This window comes from Simochromis diagramma, unplaced genomic scaffold, assembly GCF_900408965.1.
Source record: "Simochromis diagramma unplaced genomic scaffold, fSimDia1.1 OVJJ01000663.1, whole genome shotgun sequence".
Classification (NCBI taxonomy): Eukaryota; Metazoa; Chordata; class Actinopteri; order Cichliformes; family Cichlidae; genus Simochromis; species Simochromis diagramma.
Genome location: NW_024387049.1, coordinates 91,125 through 115,222, shown reverse-complemented (window position 1 = coordinate 115,222; position 24,098 = coordinate 91,125). Strand labels below are relative to the sequence as shown.

Sequence of the window (24,098 nt, the reverse complement as noted above, 5' to 3'; positions counted from 1 at the left end):
TGGAGGTGCTTTGCTGATTCAGGACCTGGACAACTTGCTCTAATTAACAGAACCATGAATTCTGCTCTCTACCAGTAGATCCTGAAGGTAAATGTCTGACCATCAGTTTGTACTCTGTCCTGTTTCATAACCTCAGTGTGTTTGAACTTCAAAGATCCAAAGTACAGAAGCAACTCCAGCCCTAAATCAAAGAAAGAAACAGTAGGAACTTTTTAGAGTGATCTAATCAAAGTTCCAATTTGATTGGATAAAAATTCCTCCAAAGGAAAAAAAACCCTAATAAATCAGAAAAGGGGAAAATACTTTTTCACAAGACTGTGTATAAATAAAGATGAAACATTAAGGGACCTTTATGGTCTCTAACCAGTTACACAGGTTAGAGACCATTGCGCAGCTATTATTGTTGCAACCATTTAGGATCCATCCAGAGGTAGATCCGATCACTACAACTTTTTGCAATTGTTTGCTGAGAGCGAAAAAAGCATTCATTTGAATCTTTCCTAGTCACAAGGTTTCCCATTATCGCTAGTGCAGAGGTTCCCAAAGTGTGGGAACCGCGCCGCGGTATGAAAAAAAGAACGCTTGGACACTGCTAGCATAATGGACAGGTTTTTGACGGGGCTCCCACACAAACGCAAAGCAGGAGATGAAGCATCATCAAATATATTTCCAAACCAACTTCCTTCCAAGCCAAAGACTAGAAAATATGGTGAAGCATATCTTCCCTTTGGTTTCACCTGCACAACTGCCAAGGTAGGTCTCCCCTGCAGAATTGGTTTTCCCTGCATCGGGAGCACGCGCTGGGCTCTCCAAATCATGGACGAACAGTCCACGAAGATTTTTCAGGGGGGCCTAGCAAAAAAAGCTTGGGAACCACTGCTCTAGTGTGACTGAGGCTATAACCACAACACTGAGGAAATCTGGTGGTCTTGTGGCTCTATCTACCCTGATGGGAATATTCTCTTCCGGGATAACAATACTGCATCAACAAAGGTTTGCTAAAATAATTCACATCATTTTCAGTCACCTGATCACAACCCAGCTCTGCCCTCCACCATCATCAAAGCAGCAAATGAGGAAATATCTTTTGAAAGAGTGTTGTTCCATCTCTCCAGTAGACTTCGAGACTCGAGGAATCCATAACAAGGCACACTGCAGCGCCTGACTAGGATATTTATAGTTGGCTTTTCCTTTAACCCTGTGACATAATCTAATTGCAATGCTAGGAAATCAACACATACAATAATTCTGGCATACACTAATAACTACTCATATTTGAATATTTCTAGGGTAGGGTTAGGGAAACTACAAACAATGGCACCGCACACCTTTAATGTACATTTGTTGCAGTTCTCAGTGGTTTCCACTAGTGGGCAAATAAGGTCACATCCATCCATCCATCGCTTCTGCTCATCCTTTTCAGGGTTGCAGAGGACACTGGAGCCTATCCCAGCTGTCTTAGGGCAAGAGGTGGGCTACACCCTGGACAGATCGCCAGTCTGTTGCAGGGTAACACATAGACATAGACAACCATTCGTGCTCACATTCATTCCCACATTCACAACTATGGGCAATTTAGAGTTTCCAATTAACCTAACCCCACTAACTGCATGTCTTTGGGCTGTGGGAGGAAGCCAGAGTTCCCGGAGAGAATCCGTGCAAACATGCAAACTCCACACAGAAATAAGGCTGCTTTTTATACATAGAGTGTCCTAATTCCACTATAATACCATATCTGATCTTTTTTTCCTTCAGACTTTTCTTTATAGTAACACAACACATATATTCGTATTATATATAAGCACATGTAAATGTTTTTTTGTATTATGACCATTCTGGAGCAAAATTAGCCAAAATATTGAAGCAGCGCACTTGAAGAGCTAAGGATGACTTTCACACCATCACCAGTACTCACAGAGCACTGGATCTATACAGTACCTGACAGTAAACACGTCCTCAACATTAGCCAAAAATTGAAGATGCCCTTTCTGACATGTTCTCAATAATGGATAATCTGGTTTAGATGGCCAATAGATGATGCAGGAGGCAGCAGGAATGATTTGCACACAGTGAATCCTCTACATTTGCCTGCACATGGGCGCAGTCGGACATCACGCAGACCTTAAAGTATGGAGCTGGCAAGTTTAAAATGTTTTAATGTTTGTTCAGAACAATTGGGACACGTGCTTCATCTCATGCACAGGGTTCGAGACGACAGTGTATGTTTCTCATGGTGTTTTTTTGTGAAGTCAACAAGTCACAGTCTAGCACTAAGCTGTTTATTTTTGGCGCTGCCTTTCAAATTCTCCACAAAGCCCTCACAAAGCCTGCGTGAGCTGGCTTCTCAGCTCAGCTATCAAGAACTGCTCGTAAGCTCTCCACTTCCATGAAAATTCCTGTTGTACTATGTATTGATGTAAAATGGCTTGCTGGCTTCCTCCTGAATGTTCAGCTGTCCTTGTCTGCAGCTATCATCTGTGACAGCCAGTCACCAATCATCATTTGGCCGCGTCGGAGCTCTTCTCTCCATCCTGTTAAAATCCCTCCAACTGGCTGTTACCTTCCTGCTCTTTAAAGCCCCATTCCCGCCCTCTTGGTATTCCTCTCCAATAAATGTGTATGTCAGTTTCCAATACGTTGTGCCCTTTCTCCAAGGCTTTTACCCTTTTTTCTTCTAAGGTAAATAGGACCCATGGACTGTAAAAGATGGACACAGCTTCCAAAACTGAAAAATAAATGGGGAACTTTGTTTTAATTTAAAAAAAAAAAAAATTGTGTTACATTTAGAGTAAATAGATGATAAAAAAGGGTCTGACAGACCTAACCGAGTTCTTCAGTTTAAGGAAGCAGCTGGCATAAAGTAATCTATGACCCCAAAACACCCTTTCCTGGTAAGATTAGAGTCTCAGTTTTGATCCCCTTGAGTAGAATATGATGTCCAAATGTTCTGTTTGATAAGTTGCTGTCATGTGAGCATACAGGGTCTCTCGGTTCTCAGCCAGAATCACCCCTCGCTCATCGGTCAAAATACCAAGATGAAATATGAGACATGAGGCTTCAAAACAGACCCTTGCTAACCTATAGTGTCTCTATGATTTCTGTATGTCTGCATTCCTCTCTTACACCTCTCATCCCGTTGCTGTTCTTTGTCTCCATCCAAACCATTCTGCCCTGTGATATAATCTCACTTCTGTCTTATCTTACAACCTTCAGTGTGCTTAATCCTCTAAATATGATGTTATCTACACCATCCCCAGCTTTAACCGAGCACTAACCCTAGAAAATCAGAATGTGCCATTTTTGGTATTAATATATTGAATAGAATAGAATAGAATAGAATAGAATAGAATACTTTTATTTGTCAATTTCTTCAAATGTACTTGCCATACAAAGGAATTGAAATTACGTTTCACACTGTCCCAAAAAAATGCGTAGGCATTGACAACAATAAGGTGCAGATGCACAACAAAAACAAAAACAGCCCTAACAATAAGATAATAAATAGTAATATAATAATATAAATAGTGCTAAAAGAATACTAAAATTATATATATAGCAGCAGGTGTGTGCAATTGCAATGCAAGTCAGGAATGTTTTCAGTTCTTGGTTCAGAGAGTGTTTCCTTGTTGGAGAGTGTGGGGGGGTAGAGTCCAATCTGTCTACTATACTTCTGCCAGTCTGGTGATTCTGCTGGCTGGGAGCCGGGAGGGAAGAGAGTTCAGCAGTCTCACAGCCTGGTGGATGAAGCTGTTGGTGAGCCTGGTAGTGCGGGAGCGGAGACTTCTGTATCTCTTTCCAGAGGGCAGGAGGCTGAACAGACAGTGCGCAGGGTGGGTTGCATCGTTGACAATTGTGATGGCTTTGCGGGTGAGGCGAGTGGTGTAAATGTCTTGCAGGGAGGGGAGTGGTACACCAACTATCCTCTCAGCTGTTCTCACAATACGTTGTAGAGCTTTTCTGTTATAGTCAGTGCAGCTACCGCCCCACACAGTGATGCAGCTGGAGAGGATACTTTCAATAGTTCCTCTGTAGAATGTAGTCAGGATGGGTGGTGGAGCACTTGCCCGCTTGAGTTTGCGCAGGAAGTAGAGGCGCTGTTGTGCTTTCTTGGCCAGTGATGCTGTGTTGGTGGTCCAAGAGAGGTCCTCACTGATGTGCACCCCCAGGAACTTGGTGCTGCTCACCCTCTCCACCGCAGCGCCGTCGATGGTCAATGGGGGGTGACAGGTGTGGCCTCTCTGGAAGTTGACAATAATCTCCTTGGTCTTACTGACATTTAGCAGGAGGTTGTTGTCTCTGCACCACGTGGTCAGGAGCTCAACCTCTTTCCTGTAGTGGGTCTCATCGCCCTTGGTGATGAGCCCTACCAGCGTTGTGTCGTCCGCAAACTTCACAAGGTGGTTGGAGCTGTAGGTTGGTGTGCAGTCATGTGTCAACAGGGTGAAGAGCAGAGGACTGAGCACACAGCCTTGTGGAGCCCCCGTGCTCAGGGTGATGCTGTTTGAGACCTTGTTGCCTACACGCACCGCTTGAGGCCTCTGGCTGAGGAAATCCAGCAGCCAGTTGCAGAGGGAGGTGCTGAGGCCCAGTCTGTCCAGTTTACAGATGAGTTGTTGTGGTATTATGGTGTTGAATGCTGAGCTAAAGTCTATGAACAGCATTCTCACATATGAGTCTTTCTTGTCCAGATGAGTTAGGGCTGGGTGGAGGGCAGAGCAGATTGCATCCTCTGTGGATCGTTTCGCTCTGTATGCGAACTGGTGTGGGTCCAGGGTGGGAGGTAGGGTGGATTTGATGTGTGACATGACTAGTCGTTCAAAGCACTTCATAATAATGGGTGTCAGTGCCACGGGGCGGTAGTCATTGAAACAGGCTGGGGATGGTTTCTTTGGCACAGGTATGATGGTGGCAGTCTTGAAGCATGATGGGACAGTGGCTTGCCTCAGGGAGGTGTTAAAGATGTCTGTGAAGACATTCTTCAGCTCCTCTGCGCAGTCTTTCAGCACACTACCAGGGATGTTATCTGGACCCGCTGCTTTCCGGGCGTTGATGGTGATGAGTGTCCTCTTCACGCTGGCAGCAGACAGGCACAGAGGCTGGTCGTGTGAAGGTGGTGGTGTTTTCTGTGGGCGTGTGTTGTTCTGTGCTTCAAATCGTGCAAAGAAGCTGTTCAGGTTGTTGAGCAGAGTGGTGTCGCTCTCACAGCTACGCGCTACAGGCTTGTAGTCTGTAATAGCCTGGATGCCTTGCCATAGGCTTCTTGCATCCTTGCTATCATTGAAGTGGGAGGTTATCTTGTGTGTGTAGTCCTGTTTCGCTTTCCTGATGCCACGGGACAGGTTGGCTCTCGCTGTTCTCAGGCCTATTTCATCCCCAGCTCTGAAGGCCTTGTCTCTGGCCTTCAGCAGCCTGTGGACATCTCCTGTTAGCCATGGCTTCCGGTTGGCTCGAGTTGTGATACTTTTCACCTGTGTTACATCATCAATGCATTTGGTGATGTATGAGCTCACCGTGTCTGTGTACTCCTCGATGTCTATGATGTTATTGTAGGTGGCTGCTTCCTTGAATATGTCCCAATCAGTTGACCCGAAGCAGTCTTGAAGAGCAGAGGTGGCCTCCTGTGGCCACACTCTTACCTCTTTCATAACAGGTTTGATGACCTTCACTCTCTGTCTGTATGCTGGCATTAGCATAACAGTGAGGTGATCAGAGGTGCCGATGTGGGGGAGGGGGATGGCTTTGTATGCTCCTTTTTCCTGTGTGTAGACCAAGTCCAATATGTTGTCTCCCCTTGTTGGAAAATGTACATGCTGATGAAACTTTGGGAGAACAGTTTTAAGATCAGCATGATTAAAGTCTCCTGCGAGGATGATGAAACCGTCTGGGTGTGCTATTTGTTGCTCACTGATGGCCTGATACAGTTCGTTCAGCGCCGCATTTCTATCGCTGTTGTTGCTAGATGGAGGTATATAGGTAGCGACCAACAAGATCGAACTTACCTCCCTGGGCAAATAGAAAGGGCGACACTTCACGATCATGAACTCCGCCAGTGATGAGCAGTGTTTGCGTACTACAGTGGCATCCCGACACCACTCGTCACGGATGTAAACACAGACCTTGTAATTCCCAAGTGAAAAAAGTTTATATTGGCTTTCTCCAAAATACAGAGTTAGGGTAGATTTAGGGTTCCTACGTATGATGGCTTAGACCTTAGAAGGTCAACCATTAACAATGGCTGGTGTGTTAAACCTGGATTGTTTTCAAGCAACAAGGTCAGCAGTGTGTGGTTTTCGCCTATAGGTGGGTTATGGTGTTGGGTGTTAACCCATTCCACAGTAACACGTAACTGTTATCCCATTACATTTTTAAATAACACAGTAATGTAACACATTATTGGACTAAATTGAGCAATCATATCATGAACTCATTACATGAGTTACAAAGGTTCCTAAATTATGTGCACAATGGGCAGGTAGAAGGAAAAAAAACTATCAATTATGACTTCGTCCTGATGTGCACTTGCACTGTAATCCGCTCATTTCAGTTAAGGGAGGAGGAAAATTTAAAAAAAGGTCTACAACTTTTATTTTTATTGCACGAGAGAACAAAACTGCAAAGTGCAAACTGCATTCAGGACAGACACGTGTGTTATACTGCTAACACAACATCAGCTCTTCAGGGGCATCTGCATAGATAGCATGCTATTGCTAACACAAAGCTAGCGAATAGCTAGCTGAGGGGTATAGCTGGGCGGATGAAGAGCCCACCCCAGCAGGTAGAGCCTAGGTTTAGATAGGTAACAAAGGCAGTGATGAGGGTTTTTTCCTATAATCCCTTTAAATTCTCTTTGTCCTGATTTCGTTTTTGTGTTTTGTTGTAGGTTTTGTGTTTAAAGCTAACGCTGTGCCCTCATCAGGATAGGGATTTGTGTCAGCGTGTGGGACTGTAGCCTCAGGTTTATAGTTAATGTGACAATGCATTTCAGGACTTATTATAGAGTAACATGTAAGTAATGTAACCGTTAGTGTCCACAGATTACTTTCTATGATGAGTAATTAAGTACTGTGTTACTTTTAAGAAAAGTAATGAGTAATGTGTGATGTTTTCCTTTTTTTGAATAAGCATCTCACCACTCTCTGCCACATTCCATAGAATGCATAATAATACACAATGAATGTTGTCAGCATACCAACAGACATACAAATAAGAGATATTATGTTACATGTACATGATATTTTTCTTGTGCTCCCATATCTGCCACATTCCAGCACAAAGTGCACCTTGAAAAGTAAGAGTGGTTTCAAGTAGAAAAAAAGGCAACATTGCAGGAAACCCTAACAAAGAAGACGATGAGCAGTTTGGTCTACAAAGTGTCTTTTTCTGCAAGAATATGCATTTTGAGAGCCATGTCGAGATTTACACTGAGCACTTTGAAGCTACAGTAAGTCACGTCTCCTTTAGCTTTCTTTGGTCCTTCATCTTCTCCTAATCAGGGGTAGCAGTCGTTGCCGCTCCTCCTCCTGCATCCTCTCTATTTTCTTCATTTTATAATCCCACTTGGGTATCTGGAGCTGGTTCTGGTTACTGTTCCTTCTGAGTTTTTCTGGTTTGTAGCTTGGAGCTGGGGCCTTGCAGAGCCTCACCTTGGGAACCACTAGGCCCGGCCTCACACTGCTTCTCCTCAGCATATGGAGTGGCAGCAGGCTGGCTCGTCTTATGGCCACTGTGGACGCCGCTGCCATGTTGTTTAGCAGCTGAGGCTGGAGACTGGCCCTCCGATCCTTCTCCCTGGGGATGAGGAGGATCCGTGAGTTCTGGAAAAGTTTCTTGTAGTTGTTTAGCCTCTCTGGGCCCAGGCGCTTCAGCTCCGCCAGACGTTGCCTCTTTAGAATCTCCTGTACCGCGTGACGACGTTTTCCGATGCACGGCGGGCTGCTCGGGCACACCGTGCGGCAAGCTGTGGCGATAAGCGGACTGGACAGTCCCGTGGTGATCCGGACCATGTGTTCAAGGACACCATCTTCCATAGGTTTTACCTTGTTGTTGATGTAAAATCTATAAGGGCAGCAGGAAAGAAGGTTGATCAAACGCTGCTTACAGGTCTTTGGCTCTTGGGCCTGGGCCACCAACTCCTGTAGAAGACCAAATATTTCATTTAAAAAAGAAACATTTAACTTGAAAATTGGATTATATTTTAAATGCGGTGCCTTCAACAGTTGATCCAAAATTAAGAAACGTGTATTAACCTCCAGCAGTGGCCACTCCAGGGAGAAGGAGTCACAGAACTGCTCAGGACAAGGGTTGGACATCAGCCGACTCATCAGGCGGGCTGTTTCATACCGACCGGTGAAGAGCGCCCACTCCTTGGGTGTCATTTTCCGGCCAAAGTCCCGAGCCTGGATATCACCTCCTGTATGGATATGTGTGTGTGTGTGTGGGGGGGGGGGGGGGTGTTTTGAAAATCACAATAATTTTTAGAAATGTTTTCTTTGTTCCCTCGGTGTTGGGGCTTTCATGATCTTTATTGCATTTATATACCTGCCAACATGATCGATCTAACACACTCAGCCCGGCCCTGCATGGCAGCCTTCATCAAAGCTGTGAAACCGTGACAGTTCCTCCTCTCGATGTCCAGACCAGGAAAGTAGTTTAGTAGGTAGTTGGAAATGATGGCGTGACCTGCACAAGAAAAAACACGTTATGAAAGGATTGCATTTGTATATTCCAGCAGCCGCTTTCTCCTTCTTCTTTCTACGATACTTCGATGACATTTTTCTGAAAACACAGTGGACATTAAGTTGCAGTCTCCAGTGGCTGAAACATGAAGCCATTTCTAAAATGTCAAAAGAACTGCGTTTTCTCTAGTGGCCACTTGAGTCTGGCTTCAAAAGTGAGTCGTTCCCCATAGGCTCCAGTGTTGAAACGCCCAACGTCATCAATGAAAATAGCACGTTTACTGCCTGAGAGAAAAATCACTTTCAGTCCAGAGCAAATTTCCTCCTCCATAACAAATGTGCTGAACCTGAATCTTTTTTATAATTCACCTTTCATGACTTTGTTTGGTCTTAAAGTTTGCAGCATGACTGCTATGACAGGTGTGCCAACACAGGCAGGTGCTCCTGCAGGGCCTCACTTCTGCTAATTCCAGTCATTAAATCAGATCTTTTTGTGGTGCTGTTGAAGTTTGTGCTCCTGTTTTGGTGAGTAAAATTATATTTTATTCGTTTATTTATGTGTGTTGCTCCCATACAGTGTATGGCTGCAACTTGTTAACCAGGGTTGCTAGCATTAGCTGATAACATGATTTTATGTGAAAGCATTTTAATTAAAAAAAACAACACTAAAGCTAATCATTCTAACATCTGAATCGTTTCTTTCAGGTTTATTTGAGACAGCACTTTGAAAAGTGTTGCCATGCAGAATCTAAAAATATGTCTATCACATTTGTGTTACACATATTTTTAAAAAATCTTAGTTATGATCTTATTATTTTTAAAACACTTTCATCTTTAATGTCATTACTTTGCGTATCCTTTTCACTTGTTTTTTTTTTTTTTGCAGGATGAAATCACACTAGTGCTACAAACCCCAAATAATGCCAAAACCCATGTCAGATTGGTTAGCACTGAGTCATCAAGCAAAACTGTTTAGTGTGCATTAAGATCAGGATGTAGTAATTATGAATTTTTTTTAAATATATTTTCTTAGAAATCCAGAGCAATTGGCTGCAACATTCCTAAATGAGCAAAACCAGGCTAAGGATGTGAGTGCGATACAGTTTTAGCATTGGGCTGGACATAAATTCATTACTGCCTTGATTCCCAAACTAAGTCTAGAGTTTAGTCTAGAGTTTAGTAAAGGGTCAGGAAGCACTTTTGTGATGGTGCAGTGTGTGGTGGTGGTCGCCTGAGTCGTCTGAGGTGCTGCTGAAGATTTTTGTGTGAAAAAGGATCGATACTTTTTTAATGAAGCAGAAAATGAAGAGCAGCCTACAGCTATTCATCACTGGCCGCAGTGAGCCATTCATCATTGTTAGCAGATAAGAGGCCAGGGCACCATGTCTGATACATGTGGCTGCATCACTATGAAATTACTTATGATGGTACGGATTAATATGAGCAAATAACGGTGATTCTTGCAATGGGAACCACCAGACCCCATTATACAACACAAATCATAATTTGGATCTATTAAAATCGGTGTGACTCATTTCTATGCGGTAGATTTTCTTCCACCGTATAGAGCTGTGCAAAAGTCTTGAGCCACCCCCCATTTCTTTCTGTTTTGCTTCTAAGGAACCAGACGTTCTTGTCACGTTTAAAGTGGTCTCAAGCAATAGTTCTGTCGTCTTTCTGGTGAGTTTTTCTTTGGACTGAAAATCAGCAGCAACAGGTTTTATGGAGAGATGAAGTCAAACTTAAAAATTTGGGTTCAAATCATTGTCAGCATTGTGAACAGAGGAGTAACAGGGAGTGTCTGAAGCTCTGTGATGGTGTGATGGAAGCATTTCAGCCAGTGCTGGTGAGGATCTTGTCAGATTTTGTTTCACTGCACAGTACTATCAGGAAAGTATCTGACTTTCAACAGCTTCATTTTGCAGTGTGACAATCATCCCAAACACGCTTCCAGGCCGTGGATTGGTCTCCCAATGAATAAGCTGCTGAAATCGGCAAGTTACCCTGGAAACAAACTTAAAAGAAACATTTTAAATAAAAGCGGCACGTGATGCCACTCATGCCTTCAGTACGTAATCACCTGCTTCGATTACTATTTCAATTAAATATTTGGCTTTTGAGGGTTTACAGATCTCCATATTAAAAAAATAATAATAATTAAAATGTGTGGAAGGGAGTATTTACATAGTCCATCACTGCATGACTACACAGTGATGAACTGAAGTAAACAGACTTTGTGTGCCTTTAAGCCAAATATAGCTTCTTGTAATTTGCCTTTTGTTTTTGTGATAATGAATCAACACATACTGCATGGACAACCCAAGTTTATAAATTCACCTGATCTCATGCTTTTCATTTAGACACACAAGAAAGCTGCAAATGAAGATGTTGCAGTAAAAAAGGAAACTGAATTTAGTCATGTCCATTAGCTAACTGAAGCACATTTATGATACCTGATGATTTCCTCTAATACACAGTGATGGCCTTTGCAAGTTGCAGTTTGCCCACTACATTTCAGATGCTTGTTGATGTCATGGAGAAATAAAAATGAGCTTTGAAACGTAACTTAATTACAGTCTTCATACCAACACGGATGCACAAAAGATTGTCCCTTTTCTTAATCAGCTCAGCCACTTTATTTGCTTCCTTCTGGAGGTGAGCGTGCTCTTCAAAATTTTTCAGAACGGACAAGAAGTTGTCCTTTGGCGCAGCTTGGCTGGTTTTTCATTCTTCTTTTGTCTTGCTGGCTTCTTTCGACTCTCACATTCTCTCCTGATCAGATCAGCCACCTTGAAGGCTTCGTGTTGGATGTGGGCACACAGGACTTCGTTTACCATGATGGTCCAGAAACGTTCTTCAAAAACTATCTGCTCTATCTGTGGCCCAGATGATTTTTCATCCTCCCAGAATTTTGGGATCCAGTTACCCACTGTGTAAATTTCCATCTTAAGATGGCCGTAGGTGGTCACGTCTTTCAATTTAAACCAAAAGGTTTCATCGGAAAGACTTTCCAACGTATTCTGGGATCTTTGGGCTTCACAGAGTTGCATGTTTTTCTGCATTTGTTGATGGAACATTTGCAAGGTTGGAAGAAAATCACAATTACAGATCAACATTAGCAATCTGTAACATAACTGAAGTCGTGTTTGTGGAGAAAACACAGCTCTGGAGCTGTGACGTCATCACATTCTATAAGATGTATCAATGACATATAGAATGTGATTACCATGGAGGGCTTTTACACACACACACACACACACACACACACACACACACACACACACACACACACACAATCCCGTTCAGCTATCTTAGTGAGGACCTTCATTGACATAATGCTTTCCCTAGCCCCTTACCCTAAACCTAACCATTAAAAATGAATGCCTAACCCTAACACTTACCCTTACCCTAAACCTAAGCATAACCTAATTGTAACCCTGACACCAAAACCACATTTTGAGCCTCAAAAAAGCCTTCAAATTTGTGAGGACCGGTGTGTGTGTTCTCACAAGTGACTGTTGGTTCTCACAAGTATAGTAGAATGCAGATTTCAGGCCTCACAAAGATAGCTTGACAGGAACACACGCGCGCACACACACACACGATGTGATTGCTTCATCTTGTATCAGAACATAGTTAATAAACAATATAAATAGAACCATTAATCCATCAGAAACCATCTATGTCCTTATACCTTATAAACCTAATATTGGCGTTAATTAAAAATATTAATTACCTTTAATTAAGTTACCAGTACTTTTTGTTAAAAAGCTGATCAACTCAGTTTATTTGAGTTGGCTTAAATCAGAAAAATTGAGGAAGCTGGAATGTGACTAAGTACATTTACACTATACTGTACTTAAGTAGTCTGTCTCTGTGTGTTAGCCCTGTGACAGACTGGCGACCTGTCCAGGGTGTACCACGCCTAACAAACAGTGTTTGACAGCTGGGATAGGCTTCAGCGCCCCCCGCGACCCTGAAAAAGGATAAGCGGAAGCAAATAGATGGATGGATGTACTTAAGTAGCATATGAAGCCTGCTTGACTTTTACTTCCCTCTTATGTCCCTCTCTATTGTTCTATCACTATAGTTTAGTTGATTTCACTTTATTAAAGACACACACGAGCAAATAAAATGCATACATGCAAATTACATTCTGGAGTCCTTTACGCTACACATACAACTGTGCATCAGATTGTGAAATATAGCATGACAGGTAGGAACTCCAACACTAACAAACATTTGGCTTGCACTGCTCCACCTTTGCAACTTGAGCATCAGCCTAAATCCATCATATGCTTCAGTGAGTTTCTGCACACTGCTCTCTCTGTAGCTCTTCCACAAAGGAGCAGCGTACATTGGAGTGCAGAGAGAGTCCAGCCTTCACTGGAACACATACCAAACTTACGGCTCAACATATTAGCATGTGCATACATTAAGCGGCATTATGTATTTTATATTTTACTTCATTATCTGACTGTTTATGTTACTGTTGGAGTTTTGTATCTAAAACATACAAATCAGCCACACAGCTTTTTAAATAACATATAGAAGAAACTTGTTATCACATTTTTACTAAACATTGTATGATCTGAGTAACTTTGACTGTTCTTAGAAAAACAAGAACAATTTAAGATATATAAGATGAAATATTTGTTATTATTTCAAGAAAAAAATCATTTGCAAGCTGTCATAACAAGAAACATTCTGTAAAAGAATAACAAGAAAGACCTTAAACGATTAGACTGTTAAATTTCAAAAGTATACTCAGTTTCAAAACCTCTGTTTTTAAAACATGTGTGCAAGTATGGACTGTGGTGGGATTTGATTCAAAGGCCTGGGGGGGGGGGGGGGGGGGGGTTTACCTGCTTGAGCTGCAGTTATAAGAGCGGTGTTCCCCTCGTTGTCCTGCCAGTTAACATCCAGATACGGGCATTGAGAAAGAGCGATGACCACATCCACATAGCCGTTATAGCACGCCACAATCAAGCCAGACTGAAACACAAAAACAAAACGCCTTGACATCCAACGTTTTCTTTTTCTGTGATTTATTTCAGCTCCTAAAACACACACACACACACACAAAGTCATTCTTATTTACAGTGAAGCTTGTTGTTATATTCTCTTTTTATGGCTCTATAAAAATGTTCACCTCCAGGACAAAAAGCAATGTGGTGATTGCCATAAAAAAATAAATCTTACTGGTCTGCCTGCTTACATGTGAATAACAAGGTGGTGTTCTGTTTTGTTTTTGTCACAGTGAGTGGGAACACACTGGTAAAGGTTTCGGGCTGGACAATCTTTTTGCAACAAAGTTGCTTTGAGCAGATTTGCATTTGTTTTAAAAGGTCATTGCTGTTAAATCGTTTAGTGTATCTGGTCAGCAAAGTGGCACACTGCAGGTTCAGTTTGTAGATGACATTAGTGTTAGTGTAGTCAATACTGTGTGTGCGTGCATTCATGCAATGAACATACATTAATTCAATTCAATTCAATTCAATTTTATTTATATAGCGCCAAATCACAACAAAAGTTGCCTCAAGGCGCTTCATAGATAAAGAGAAAAACCCAACAATCATATGACCCCCTATGAGCAAGCACTTTGGCGACAGTGGGAAGGAAAAACTGTGAGGAGGTAAAATTATTGTTATTGTTAAAATTATTAACAAGATAATCGACCTCTGTTGGGGTAGCGTTCAGATAGCTGCTCTGCTCTGTGTTGGTACAGGTCATTGAAGATGATAACAGTGGGTGGATTATATTCTTAAACTTAGTTACAGCGCTTTCAGAAAGACATCTACTTTGATAAAGTCTACTCTCCACTGCTGTGTAATCCATTATTGTAAATGTAAATGTTATCAGGAAATGACCAGACATGAGAGAGGGTTTTCAGGAAACACTGTTAAATGTTCAGTTTCTATGCCATATGTCAAAACAAGATCTAGAGTGTGATTAAAGTGGTGGGTGGGTTCTTTTACATTTTGAGAGAAGCCAATTGAGTCTAATAACAGATTAAATGCCATGTTGAGGCTGTCATTTTTAGCATCTACATGGATGTTAAAATCACCCACAATAATTATTTTATCTGAGCTGAGAACTAAATTAGATATAAAGTCTGAGAAATCAGACAGAAACTCTGTGTAAGGCCCAGGTGGACGATAGATGATAACAAGTAAGACTGGTTTCTGAGTTTTACAGCTGGGGTGGACAAGGCTAAGCATCAGGCTTTCAAATGAATTAAAAGTCTGTCTTGGTCTTTCGTTAATTAATAGGCTGGTGTGAAAAATTGCTGCCACACCGCCCCCTTGGCCTGTGCTTCGAGATTTCTGGTAGTTAGAATGTCTCGTGGGTGTTGATTCATTTAAGCTAACATAATAATCCTGCTGCAACCAGGTTTCTGTAAGGCAGAGTAAATCGATATGTTGATCAATTATTAAGTCATGTACTAACAGAGGAGAGAGACCTAATATTTAACTCATTCACTGCCATTGACGTCTATAGCCGTCAATGGCAGTGAATGAGTCAATGGGTTTAACTCATTCACTGCCAATGGCTGGCAGTGAATGAGTTAATAATCCACATTTCACTGTTTTACTCTTTGGTTCAGATGTGGATATTGTATTGTTCTTTCTTTGTAATTGTTTATGTTTAAGTTGTTTGTTGCTGGTTTTTAGTTTGTTTTTTTGTCTTTTTGGGAACTGACACAGTCTCTATGGAGATGGGTTTTGGGGGGGTAGCAGGAGGACAGAAGCTGCAGAGAGGCGTGTAAGACTGCAACATTAAACCACAATGAATGTCATCTTCCATGACAGCTGTGATAGCACTTCTGAAAGTCCAGGCAAGCAAATAACTCTCGTCTGGATATATTACTTAAAAACTCAAAGATGCTCCTGATTGTAAGGTATGCAGAACACTTGAAGATTCCAGATCACTGATTGCTACATTCCTGTTTCAGTCATTCCAGTCAACTTCATCGCTCCTGAAGTCAAAATCATATAACCGATAACCCTAACCCTACCTCAAGCCTTACCTTTTTTGGAAAAACACATATTTCCTGTGCAGACTTGGTAGAACAACTTTATTTTTAAAAAAAACAAACAAACATAATCTTATTACCTGGGTTTACAGTTATGGTTAGGCTTGGAAGCTTTGACGATGTAGACCTAAACTTAAATGTTACAGACGTGATTACCAAGATACAAATGAGTCCACAGTTTACAGGAAATCCCTCAGCTTACAGCTAAATTGGTATTTTCTTTGTAGTGCTACTTCATTTTATAGGAAAACTTTGTAGATTACGTACATACATTCATTGTGAAATGCATTGATATTCTACAGATAGTTTGTAGATCTGATTTCAATATTTTTGTTTTCTTTTTTAAATCAGTTTGATAGAAAAGGCACTTGCAATATGTAATTACATTTTATTTACAGTGTTAAATATCTGTCCTATCAGCACCAATTAGAAGGGAGTAATCCACAGACACTGACTATATCGAATGGTTCATTTTTAATAATTTGAGATTATTAAAACTGAACTGAGATTTGGACAGCCTAAACAAATCATGTGATCTAATAGAGTTTAGCTGTACTGTTACACCACATGTAATAGTAGTTTGTGTCCAGTCAAGACAACGAGACATTTTGTGCACATCAGTCTTCCCAAATCGTGTAGTACAACAATGAAAAAATATCATACATGTTTTTGCTTTAGAAGAAGCTTTTATTGCTCAACCAGAACTTGATTGCAAGGCAAGTAATGGCAGTTATTCAACTTTAAGACAATAGCAGTGCCATGAAGTTAAACTATTAAGATTGCAACTATTATTTTTGGTGTTGATTATTCACAAAACATGTCCTTGATTATTGGTCTCATTTAAATTTGTTTTTCTCTGATTAACAGTACAAAACCCAAAGAGGTTTAGATTTGCATGATTTTTATTTAAAAATTTAAGGATCTAGAATCAGAATGAGTGATTTTTCCTTGTAAATATGTCTTACCTGTACAAAGAAAAACAAAATCCACTGGTCATTGCTTTCTTTATCCATTTGTAGTGTGCACACATTTTCAGTTTGCTTTTGTTAGAAAATGCCAAAGTTTATGAATTGGGCACGCTGCTGGTAAATGCACAAGAAGACTGAGATGGGTTTTGAGGTTTCTGCTGCAGTCTCTGGACAGTCTGCTTCCAACACAACACATATTAAAGATGACATCCAGTTTGCAGTCATATGCCAATAATTGGGTCTTTTGTGCTTCACAAAGAGTGCAAACAGTTAGTGGGTTGACTCCACAGTGTTGTGATTCCAAGAAGAATTTCCCATAGAGACAGCAGATCTAAAGGGCATTGGGTAATCATTTTTCAAACGGCTGGTAAAAAAGTTTTGGTAAAAAAGCAAGCTGTTGATAGAGATGATGTCAGCCAATTCGATAGCAACACCTCGCTCACTTCCATGACAACACATTCATAATCAAGGCGACCCTAAGGACTTCACATTAATCCAGAACTACTCTCCACTGTGTGTTCCAGCTCAACAGGACATACAGAATCTTCTACCCAGTGTGCAGAAATGTTCAGAAATAAGTTCACTTTCAAATTTATCTTCAGATTAACAATAAAACACAGCTTTCTTAACTTTGTTAAGAACAAAAACGTGCCAAAAGCGCCAAGAACTGTGCTTCCTTTAGTGGTCAACTGCAGCTGGATTCAAAGTGAGCTATCCCATTGACTACCATGTTATAAAATGTCCAACTTTAAAGCATTAATGTGCTGTAAATGTGCCTTTGTGTAACAGCCTGGTACACAAAGAGATTTTTTTTTAACCAACTGGAAACTAGAGTTAGATTTTTGACTCAGACTTTGACTAAAGTCGGCAGCATTGTTGGCAGCTGAAATGGTTCCAGCTGCCAACAATGGCAACTGGAACCATTCCTGCCTGCTGGGCCTCACCTCCTTTGACTGAAGTCACAAAATTATGTGATAAATAACACAATAAACTTCAACACAATAAACTAAAACTGACAAGCACAAGTAGAAAGGACTGTTGAAACTCAATAATTTTAACAATTAGGTTTCTTCTTAATAGAACAAAATAAGCATTACTCTTTTATTTCCACAAGAAAGGCTATTGAAAGCACGTAAGACAAACCATATGGAAAATAAATGTAGCAGATGTTATACTTAAAATAAGTGTCACAAGTGCAGCTGGTCAAATCGCCTACTAGTACTGTAGTTTGTGCAGTAGTAGTTTGTGTCTGTGTAGTTAGGCAGGGTCTTTGCACTAATTAGCCAATATGTGTGTGCAGCTTGCTAAGCAAACGGGTGAAATTAGCACTCCACCTTTTCATCTGAATATGGAAAACAACAACATAGCGGCCTCTATGGTTCTTACCATTTAGCATGTGTTTGTGAATTAGTTGTTCTAAATTCACAGGTGTGTGCGAGCATTGGCCACTAAAACAACAAAGAAAATCAAAGAAACTGAAGTAATTGTGGTGTAAAGTGGAAGTGATTCACTGGAAGTGGGATGTCTAAAAATGACCAAGAGACAGTAACCGGGTTTAAAAAAAGATCCTCACCTCACCTGTAGGTGAGATATTGGCAAGAACTTAAACTAAAAGTCAGACATCTATCAAGAATGAAAAGGTATAAATTTCATGGTTATTTCATGGTTTTAGCAATTCATTAGTAACTAAATTGTTTCAAATATTGTTCATTATTAAGGTGTTATTTGATTAGCTTTAATAAGCTATGAGTAGGGCCAGTTTCTATAGTAAGCCTTTAAAAGGTTGGGCAAGGTTGGCAAGCTGCATTGTGACACAGTAACTGCACTGGCCCATCTGTCACTGAAGGCTTAACCAACTGCTCTGAACCTCCTTTAGGATCTGACCTTCAGTGTCTTACTGGGTTTTAAGAGCTGGACCATGCTCAGCTGACCTGACAGAAAAACCAGATATCAGTGATAGAGCAGGATGATGATAGCATTCTTTTACTCAAAGCAGGCATAAAGGGTGTCATAAGAAAATCACAGGTGTGTAATATTTTGTTTTGCACTTTCAAATTATTTAAATTTAAAATTGCTTGAGGTGTGTAATCTGACACAGTGAATGGTGTGCTTGCATAAATGTTTGTCAAAGTTCTATCATATCTGTATACAACTGAATTATGACCGTAACCTCAGTGCTGCACAGCTGTCACGAGTCATCGCATATCTTGTAAGCATATTCTTATATGTCTTTTTGAAGACTATGTGCTGATAGCCACCCAGGCACTTTTAATAGATGCTTTTTTTTTTTAAATCAAGCAGTCTACCTTAATATGATTTTGTTATTGTTCGTAAAGTTAAGTCGAGACCAAGGTAAGACCTACTGACACATTACATGTACAGAAGCAAAGGTACTTATGAACACAACTGTACTAATGACGTTGAAAGACAGCAGCGCAGTTTTGCATTTGTACTGCTATTAATTTCTTCATAAAAAAACATTATTTATGAATAAAAAGGTGCGTGAGACTTTGTCAAAGACGTTATTCTAATAAATGCACAGATACCAACTCTTCTGTTTCTGTCCGTCTCCTTCACTTCCTCTTCAGTCACTCCTTGTCTGATCATGATCTTGACAATGACGGCATTGTTGTTGCAGCAGGCCTTGAAGAAGGAGATGGGCTCTGGACTGTCAGAGCTAAACGAGTAGCGCATGTGAGAGGTGACTGAATTGTCGAGGGGATAGAAGGAGTCATCTGAGGCAATGCTCTGTGTGTCTGAGCGATCGGGCAAGGTCTCAAAGTCCAACTCTTCAAACTCCTGGTAGATATCATCCTCATCCTCCCAGTAATTTCGAGTGTAATCGATTTCAAGTTCCTCATTATCTGCCTCACTTGATTCCTCGCTCTCATCGTCGTCTTTGCCAGCCTTGGTGATGGACATGACAGGAATATCCATATTGGTTCTATACTCAGTCTTACTAATTCTGACTCCTCCAGCCACTCCATTCTCTTGAACCTTTGAACCTTTACCTTGTTCCTCCGTTATTAGCACCATTTAAATCCTCCTCCGTCCAAAACACTCTTGGAAAATCCTTGTGGGAGCCAGAAGAAGTCTAGGAATTCTCAATTACCTTGGAGTCCATTGGCTCTCTGAATTATGATGATTCCTTCTACCCCCCAGGAAACTCAATCCTGCCAGTTTCCCGACTTCCATCAGTTTTTTGCTGTGTTGGATTTCCCAAACGAACAAGGACAATCCTTTATCACTACTGATAAGTCTTTGTCGGTGCCAAAGAGGTTAGGATTCCCGAAGACTCCAAAACACAGTGTCATCAAAGGCTTGATCGTGTGCATGATCAGTTGCTCTGGGCTGTTAAAGTGATGAAAAAAAGAGTAAAGCAGAATAAAGCATCCTAATCTTTCTCTGATGATATTGTCAAATTTCCATTTTCAAAAAAAGTCAGAGAAAATTATGAAATGCATGAAAGCCACTGCGCTTCTCCGTGTGACTCTTTGCAAAGGCACCACCAGCCCCGTTCATCAGATTGTATGATCATTGCACTGGATATCCAACATGCAGCTTGAATTTTCCAAGTCTCGGTTAGAAGTTAAAGCTGAAGTTGTCTTATTGAAAGCAGAAGAACCAGCGCGGTCGTATTGGTTCAAAACTGACACAACTGAGCAGTTAATCCCGTGTTTGCTCACGGGGGAACACTGGGTTTTCTTTGATGATCGCCAGCAGTGGGATCGGGAGAGAGATTCTGTTGAAGTACTGCGTGGTAATCCAATTAGATTTCTCTCTAGCTCTAGCCATTTGGTTACATTCACCTCCCCAGAAACGTCTTCTGCTTCAACACAATAAACTAAAACTGACAAGCACAAGTAGAAAGGACTGTTGAAACTCAATAATTTTAACAATTAGGCTTCTTCTTAATAGAACAAAATAAGCATTACTCTTTTATTTCCACAAGAAAGGCTATTGAAAGCACGTAAGACAAACCATATGGAAAATAAATGTAGCAGATGTTATACTTAAAATAAGTGTCACAAGTGCAGCTGGTCAAGCTGACGCCATCTCCCCCACCTCTGCTCTCAACGTCTTCTGCACTTAACACTGCCAGCTTAAATTGGATTTCTCAGCCACATGATCTCATTTGTATACAGGGCACTTTGGAAGGACTGGAATCACTCAGGCCTAAGAGAGTTTACGAATGTCACCTTCAACAACAACTAAGCTACAGCCTAGTTTGATACAATACACTTTATTCACATCACCTTGTGATACCAGCATTCCCTGGATAAATACATTATCTCTGACAAAGGACAAAAGTGTATCAAAAATAGCATTACAGGAGGAAAATCTAAACGTCTAGAGGTGGTTGTTAAGTTATAGGCTTGGTTTTGTAAGTCATGTGATCCAAGCCATTTCTATTTTAAAAAATCAGATTTTGAATAAATGGATTTGATTAACTAGATTTTTCAACTTTAATATTTCAACTGACATTAAAAACCTCCCAAAGAGTCAATATGAACTCATTTTGATGAGACTGCTACTTTCGGTTTTGCACCATAATGGCCGTATCATTTTACATGAATGCTAAATAACATGCTAAATAACTATAATAACATTTTGTGCACATATTTCTATGCAGTGTGTTGTAGTAACATTGACCTTCACTACTAACTGTGTTAGCATGGTAAAATTGCACATGATACACCTGTTTACTAAGCATACTGATTAGCATGCATTTTGGTATGGCTGTGAACTTTTTTTAATTTTGTTAATCCAAAACTTTTCTTATCGGCAGTTGTAAGTGGCTGGAAATATCAACGAGTTAACGGCTGAAAAATTGCCATTTAGCTAGCTCTTGTACACTTATAGTAATCTCTTCCACAGCATGTCTTATATCCTGTCTTCCTTCCTTCTCCCCAACCAGTCGCAGCAGATGGCCCTGCCCCTCCCTGAGCCTGGTTCTGCTGGAGGTTTCTTCCTTTTAAAAGGGAGTTTTTCCTCCCCTGTTGCCAAAGTGCTTGCTCATAGGCGGTCATATAATTGTTGGGTTTTTCTCTGTATGTATTACGCTCTACCTTACAATATAAAGCGCTGTATAAATAAAATTGAATTGAACTGAATTGAATTGATAAATAAAGGAATAAACACAAAATTATACCACACAGTGAAACGTCTTTTGTTAAATTTTGTTTATTTGTTCCCATTACCAGTTTGTAGATCAGTATACTTGGTTACAATCTGGACATCTGTATCAGACAGCTTGGGATTAAGTCCACGTAGTCCAATCTTTGCCAAGTAGGTTACAGTACCTCAGGCAGGTAACATTATTAGCTATTATTAGGATAAAGTTTAGGCAGCTGAAATTCTATCAGGCACAGGAACATTAATCTGTAGCTGTTAAATCCATCTGTTAATGGTTTTAATTTCCAATGAGCATAATACTTTTTTCTCCAAGTCTGAAATTATTGTTATGCAAAGTAGAAATCTGTCAGAGAAACCTTACACTTGTTTTCTGCCTGAAGTCTGAAGGTTTTACAATAGAGCAGAAAAGGAAATGTTTTTTTTGACAGTGCTAATCTCTTCTGAGCCACAGCCGCTTACTCCATGATTTAATCGGCATGAAAACGTTGAGCCCATTGTGCTTGTTAAAAAATGAAGCACAGGTTGGGAAAATCAGATTTAGCTTGACAGCAGAGATCAGGTTTCCACTGCATATGCTCCTAATCTGTATTTGGGCTACCTGTTAAGACTGTGCATTAGCACAAAGGTAATTGGATTTGGCAGAAATAACCCCATATCCTATTTTGTAGCAGTTTTTTTTTTCCTTAGACATCATTCCAGTTTGGAATTAGACTGTTCTGAACCGCTGACACTCACGTATGTGATTGATGTTGTTTTAATTATGAAATAAATTTATGTGAATAAATATTTAGAACACCTGCATGTTTCCACAAAGTAGCACCATGAAACGTGCAGGGGTACTCATATAACATGACTTAGCCACCCCTCTGATTGGAACAAGGGTTTCTTCAGCAATGAGTCTTCGTACCAAAATATGAATTCTAACATAACATTACCACATGGGAGGCCACAAGCCTGTATACTCCTAGTGCCCAGATAAATGGGGAGGGTTGTGTTAGGGAGGGCATCTGGCACAAAATCTTTGCCAAACCAAACATGCGGATGAAGAAGAATGAGATTTCCATACCAGATCGGTTGGGGCTCGGGTTAACGATCATCACTAGAGTGCCGGTGGAAACTGTTGGCCAAAGACAAAGGAAGAGGGGAGGTGAAGGTGTGTTTGGAAGCAACACGAGAGAAGGAAAAGCAGGAGTGAGGAGGTGATTGTGGGGCCTGGTTCTGCCAGAAGTTTTAACTGTTAAAAGTTTTTCCTTCCCATTGTCACCAAGTCTCATCTGATTGTTGGGGTTTTTCTCTGGATAGTTGTAAGGCTCTTTAAAATGCAATTTAAAGTGCCTTGAGTTGGCACTAAAAAAAAATCTAAATGAAATTGTTTTTTTCCAGTGCCTTTAACATCATCCAATCACTTTTGCTGAATGAGAAGCTCCTCGGGATCAGTGACAGCACTTCAGCTGTCTCCTGTTTCCCAAGGCTGAAACCATCATTGGTCAGAATTTGGATGCGTTCAAGTCTTTGAGGGGCAGGAGGTCACTGAACAAACTGCTCTCCATCATGGACAACCCATCTCTCCCACTCTACACTACTGAGGCAGCAGAGCTCACTGCCATAAAGAACCCTTCAGGAAATCACTCCTACTGTTCTCCAAGAAAGTGTACAGTAACTCTTCCATCTGCGACGGGTGAAGACACCTGTTAGGTATCAGATTCACCCCTTGACCCCTGTGATCTCTAGAACTCAAACACATCCCGGCCTGTCTGGGCCTGTTGGCAGTGCGACAAGTTTAACACCTATTGGAAAAAGAGGTTAAGTGTCTTTAAGGACTTCACATGTAGCTTGGGTCCCAGACTAAACATTTGTTTAAAGGAGACATTGGCCACAACTTGAAGAAACAGCAATCTTGAGGAATCTTTTCAAGCATTTATTATGTTTCATATGACTGAACCAACAATCAGAGCTTTAAGTATACATCTTTATGTTACAGTACATGCCACTGCCTTTTTCCACATATAAAAATAGAAATAATTTCTTCTAAAAATTCAACACTAAAATTCAAAGTGTCCAGCTCAGTTGAAAGACTAAAAAGGTCACTTTATAGCATCATATATTTATATAAGTTGAGCACTCCACACAGCAGTAGGACTACAGCTAAAGTAGCACTAAAGTTGATGTCATTCACAATCGATAGAAAAGCAGTTTGTACTCATTACACTAATAATTCAGTGTGTTGGGGAAAACCTATGATTTAAGTAAAAGCCACTGTATACAGCCAGTTAGATACGGACA

The 24,098-nt window shown here is 40.8% G+C and overlaps 1 protein-coding gene across 1 annotated transcript; it reads right to left on the bottom strand.

Annotated features, from left to right (window-relative positions):
* Nucleotides 1-6,514: 6,514 nt before the first annotated feature.
* On the bottom strand, nucleotides 6,515-13,700 carry LOC120741793 (ankyrin repeat domain-containing protein 33B-like). Its single transcript, XM_040044838.1, has 4 exons — nucleotides 13,541-13,700; nucleotides 8,539-8,679; nucleotides 8,247-8,410; nucleotides 6,515-8,132 (listed from the first exon to the last, which is right to left on the bottom strand). The coding sequence occupies exons 1-4, from the start codon at nucleotides 13,698-13,700 to the stop codon at nucleotides 7,476-7,478; spliced, it is 1,122 nt and encodes a 373-aa protein (XP_039900772.1). The 3' UTR covers nucleotides 6,515-7,475.
* Nucleotides 13,701-24,098: the final 10,398 nt, after the last annotated feature.

Excerpts from the sequence above, each read along its gene's own strand:
- LOC120741793 (XM_040044838.1), bottom strand. The coding sequence starts at position 13,700 with ATGTCAAGGCGTTTTGTTTTTGTGTTTCAGTCTGGCTTGATTGTGGCG. Across the intron at positions 8,680-13,540 it reads TATAACTGCAGCTCAAGCAG|GTCACGCCATCATTTCCAAC; the intron begins GTAAACCCCCCC and ends TTTCTTGTGCAG. Across the intron at positions 8,133-8,246 it reads TGGAGTGGCCACTGCTGGAG|GAGTTGGTGGCCCAGGCCCA; the intron begins GTTAATACACGT and ends GGTCTTCTACAG.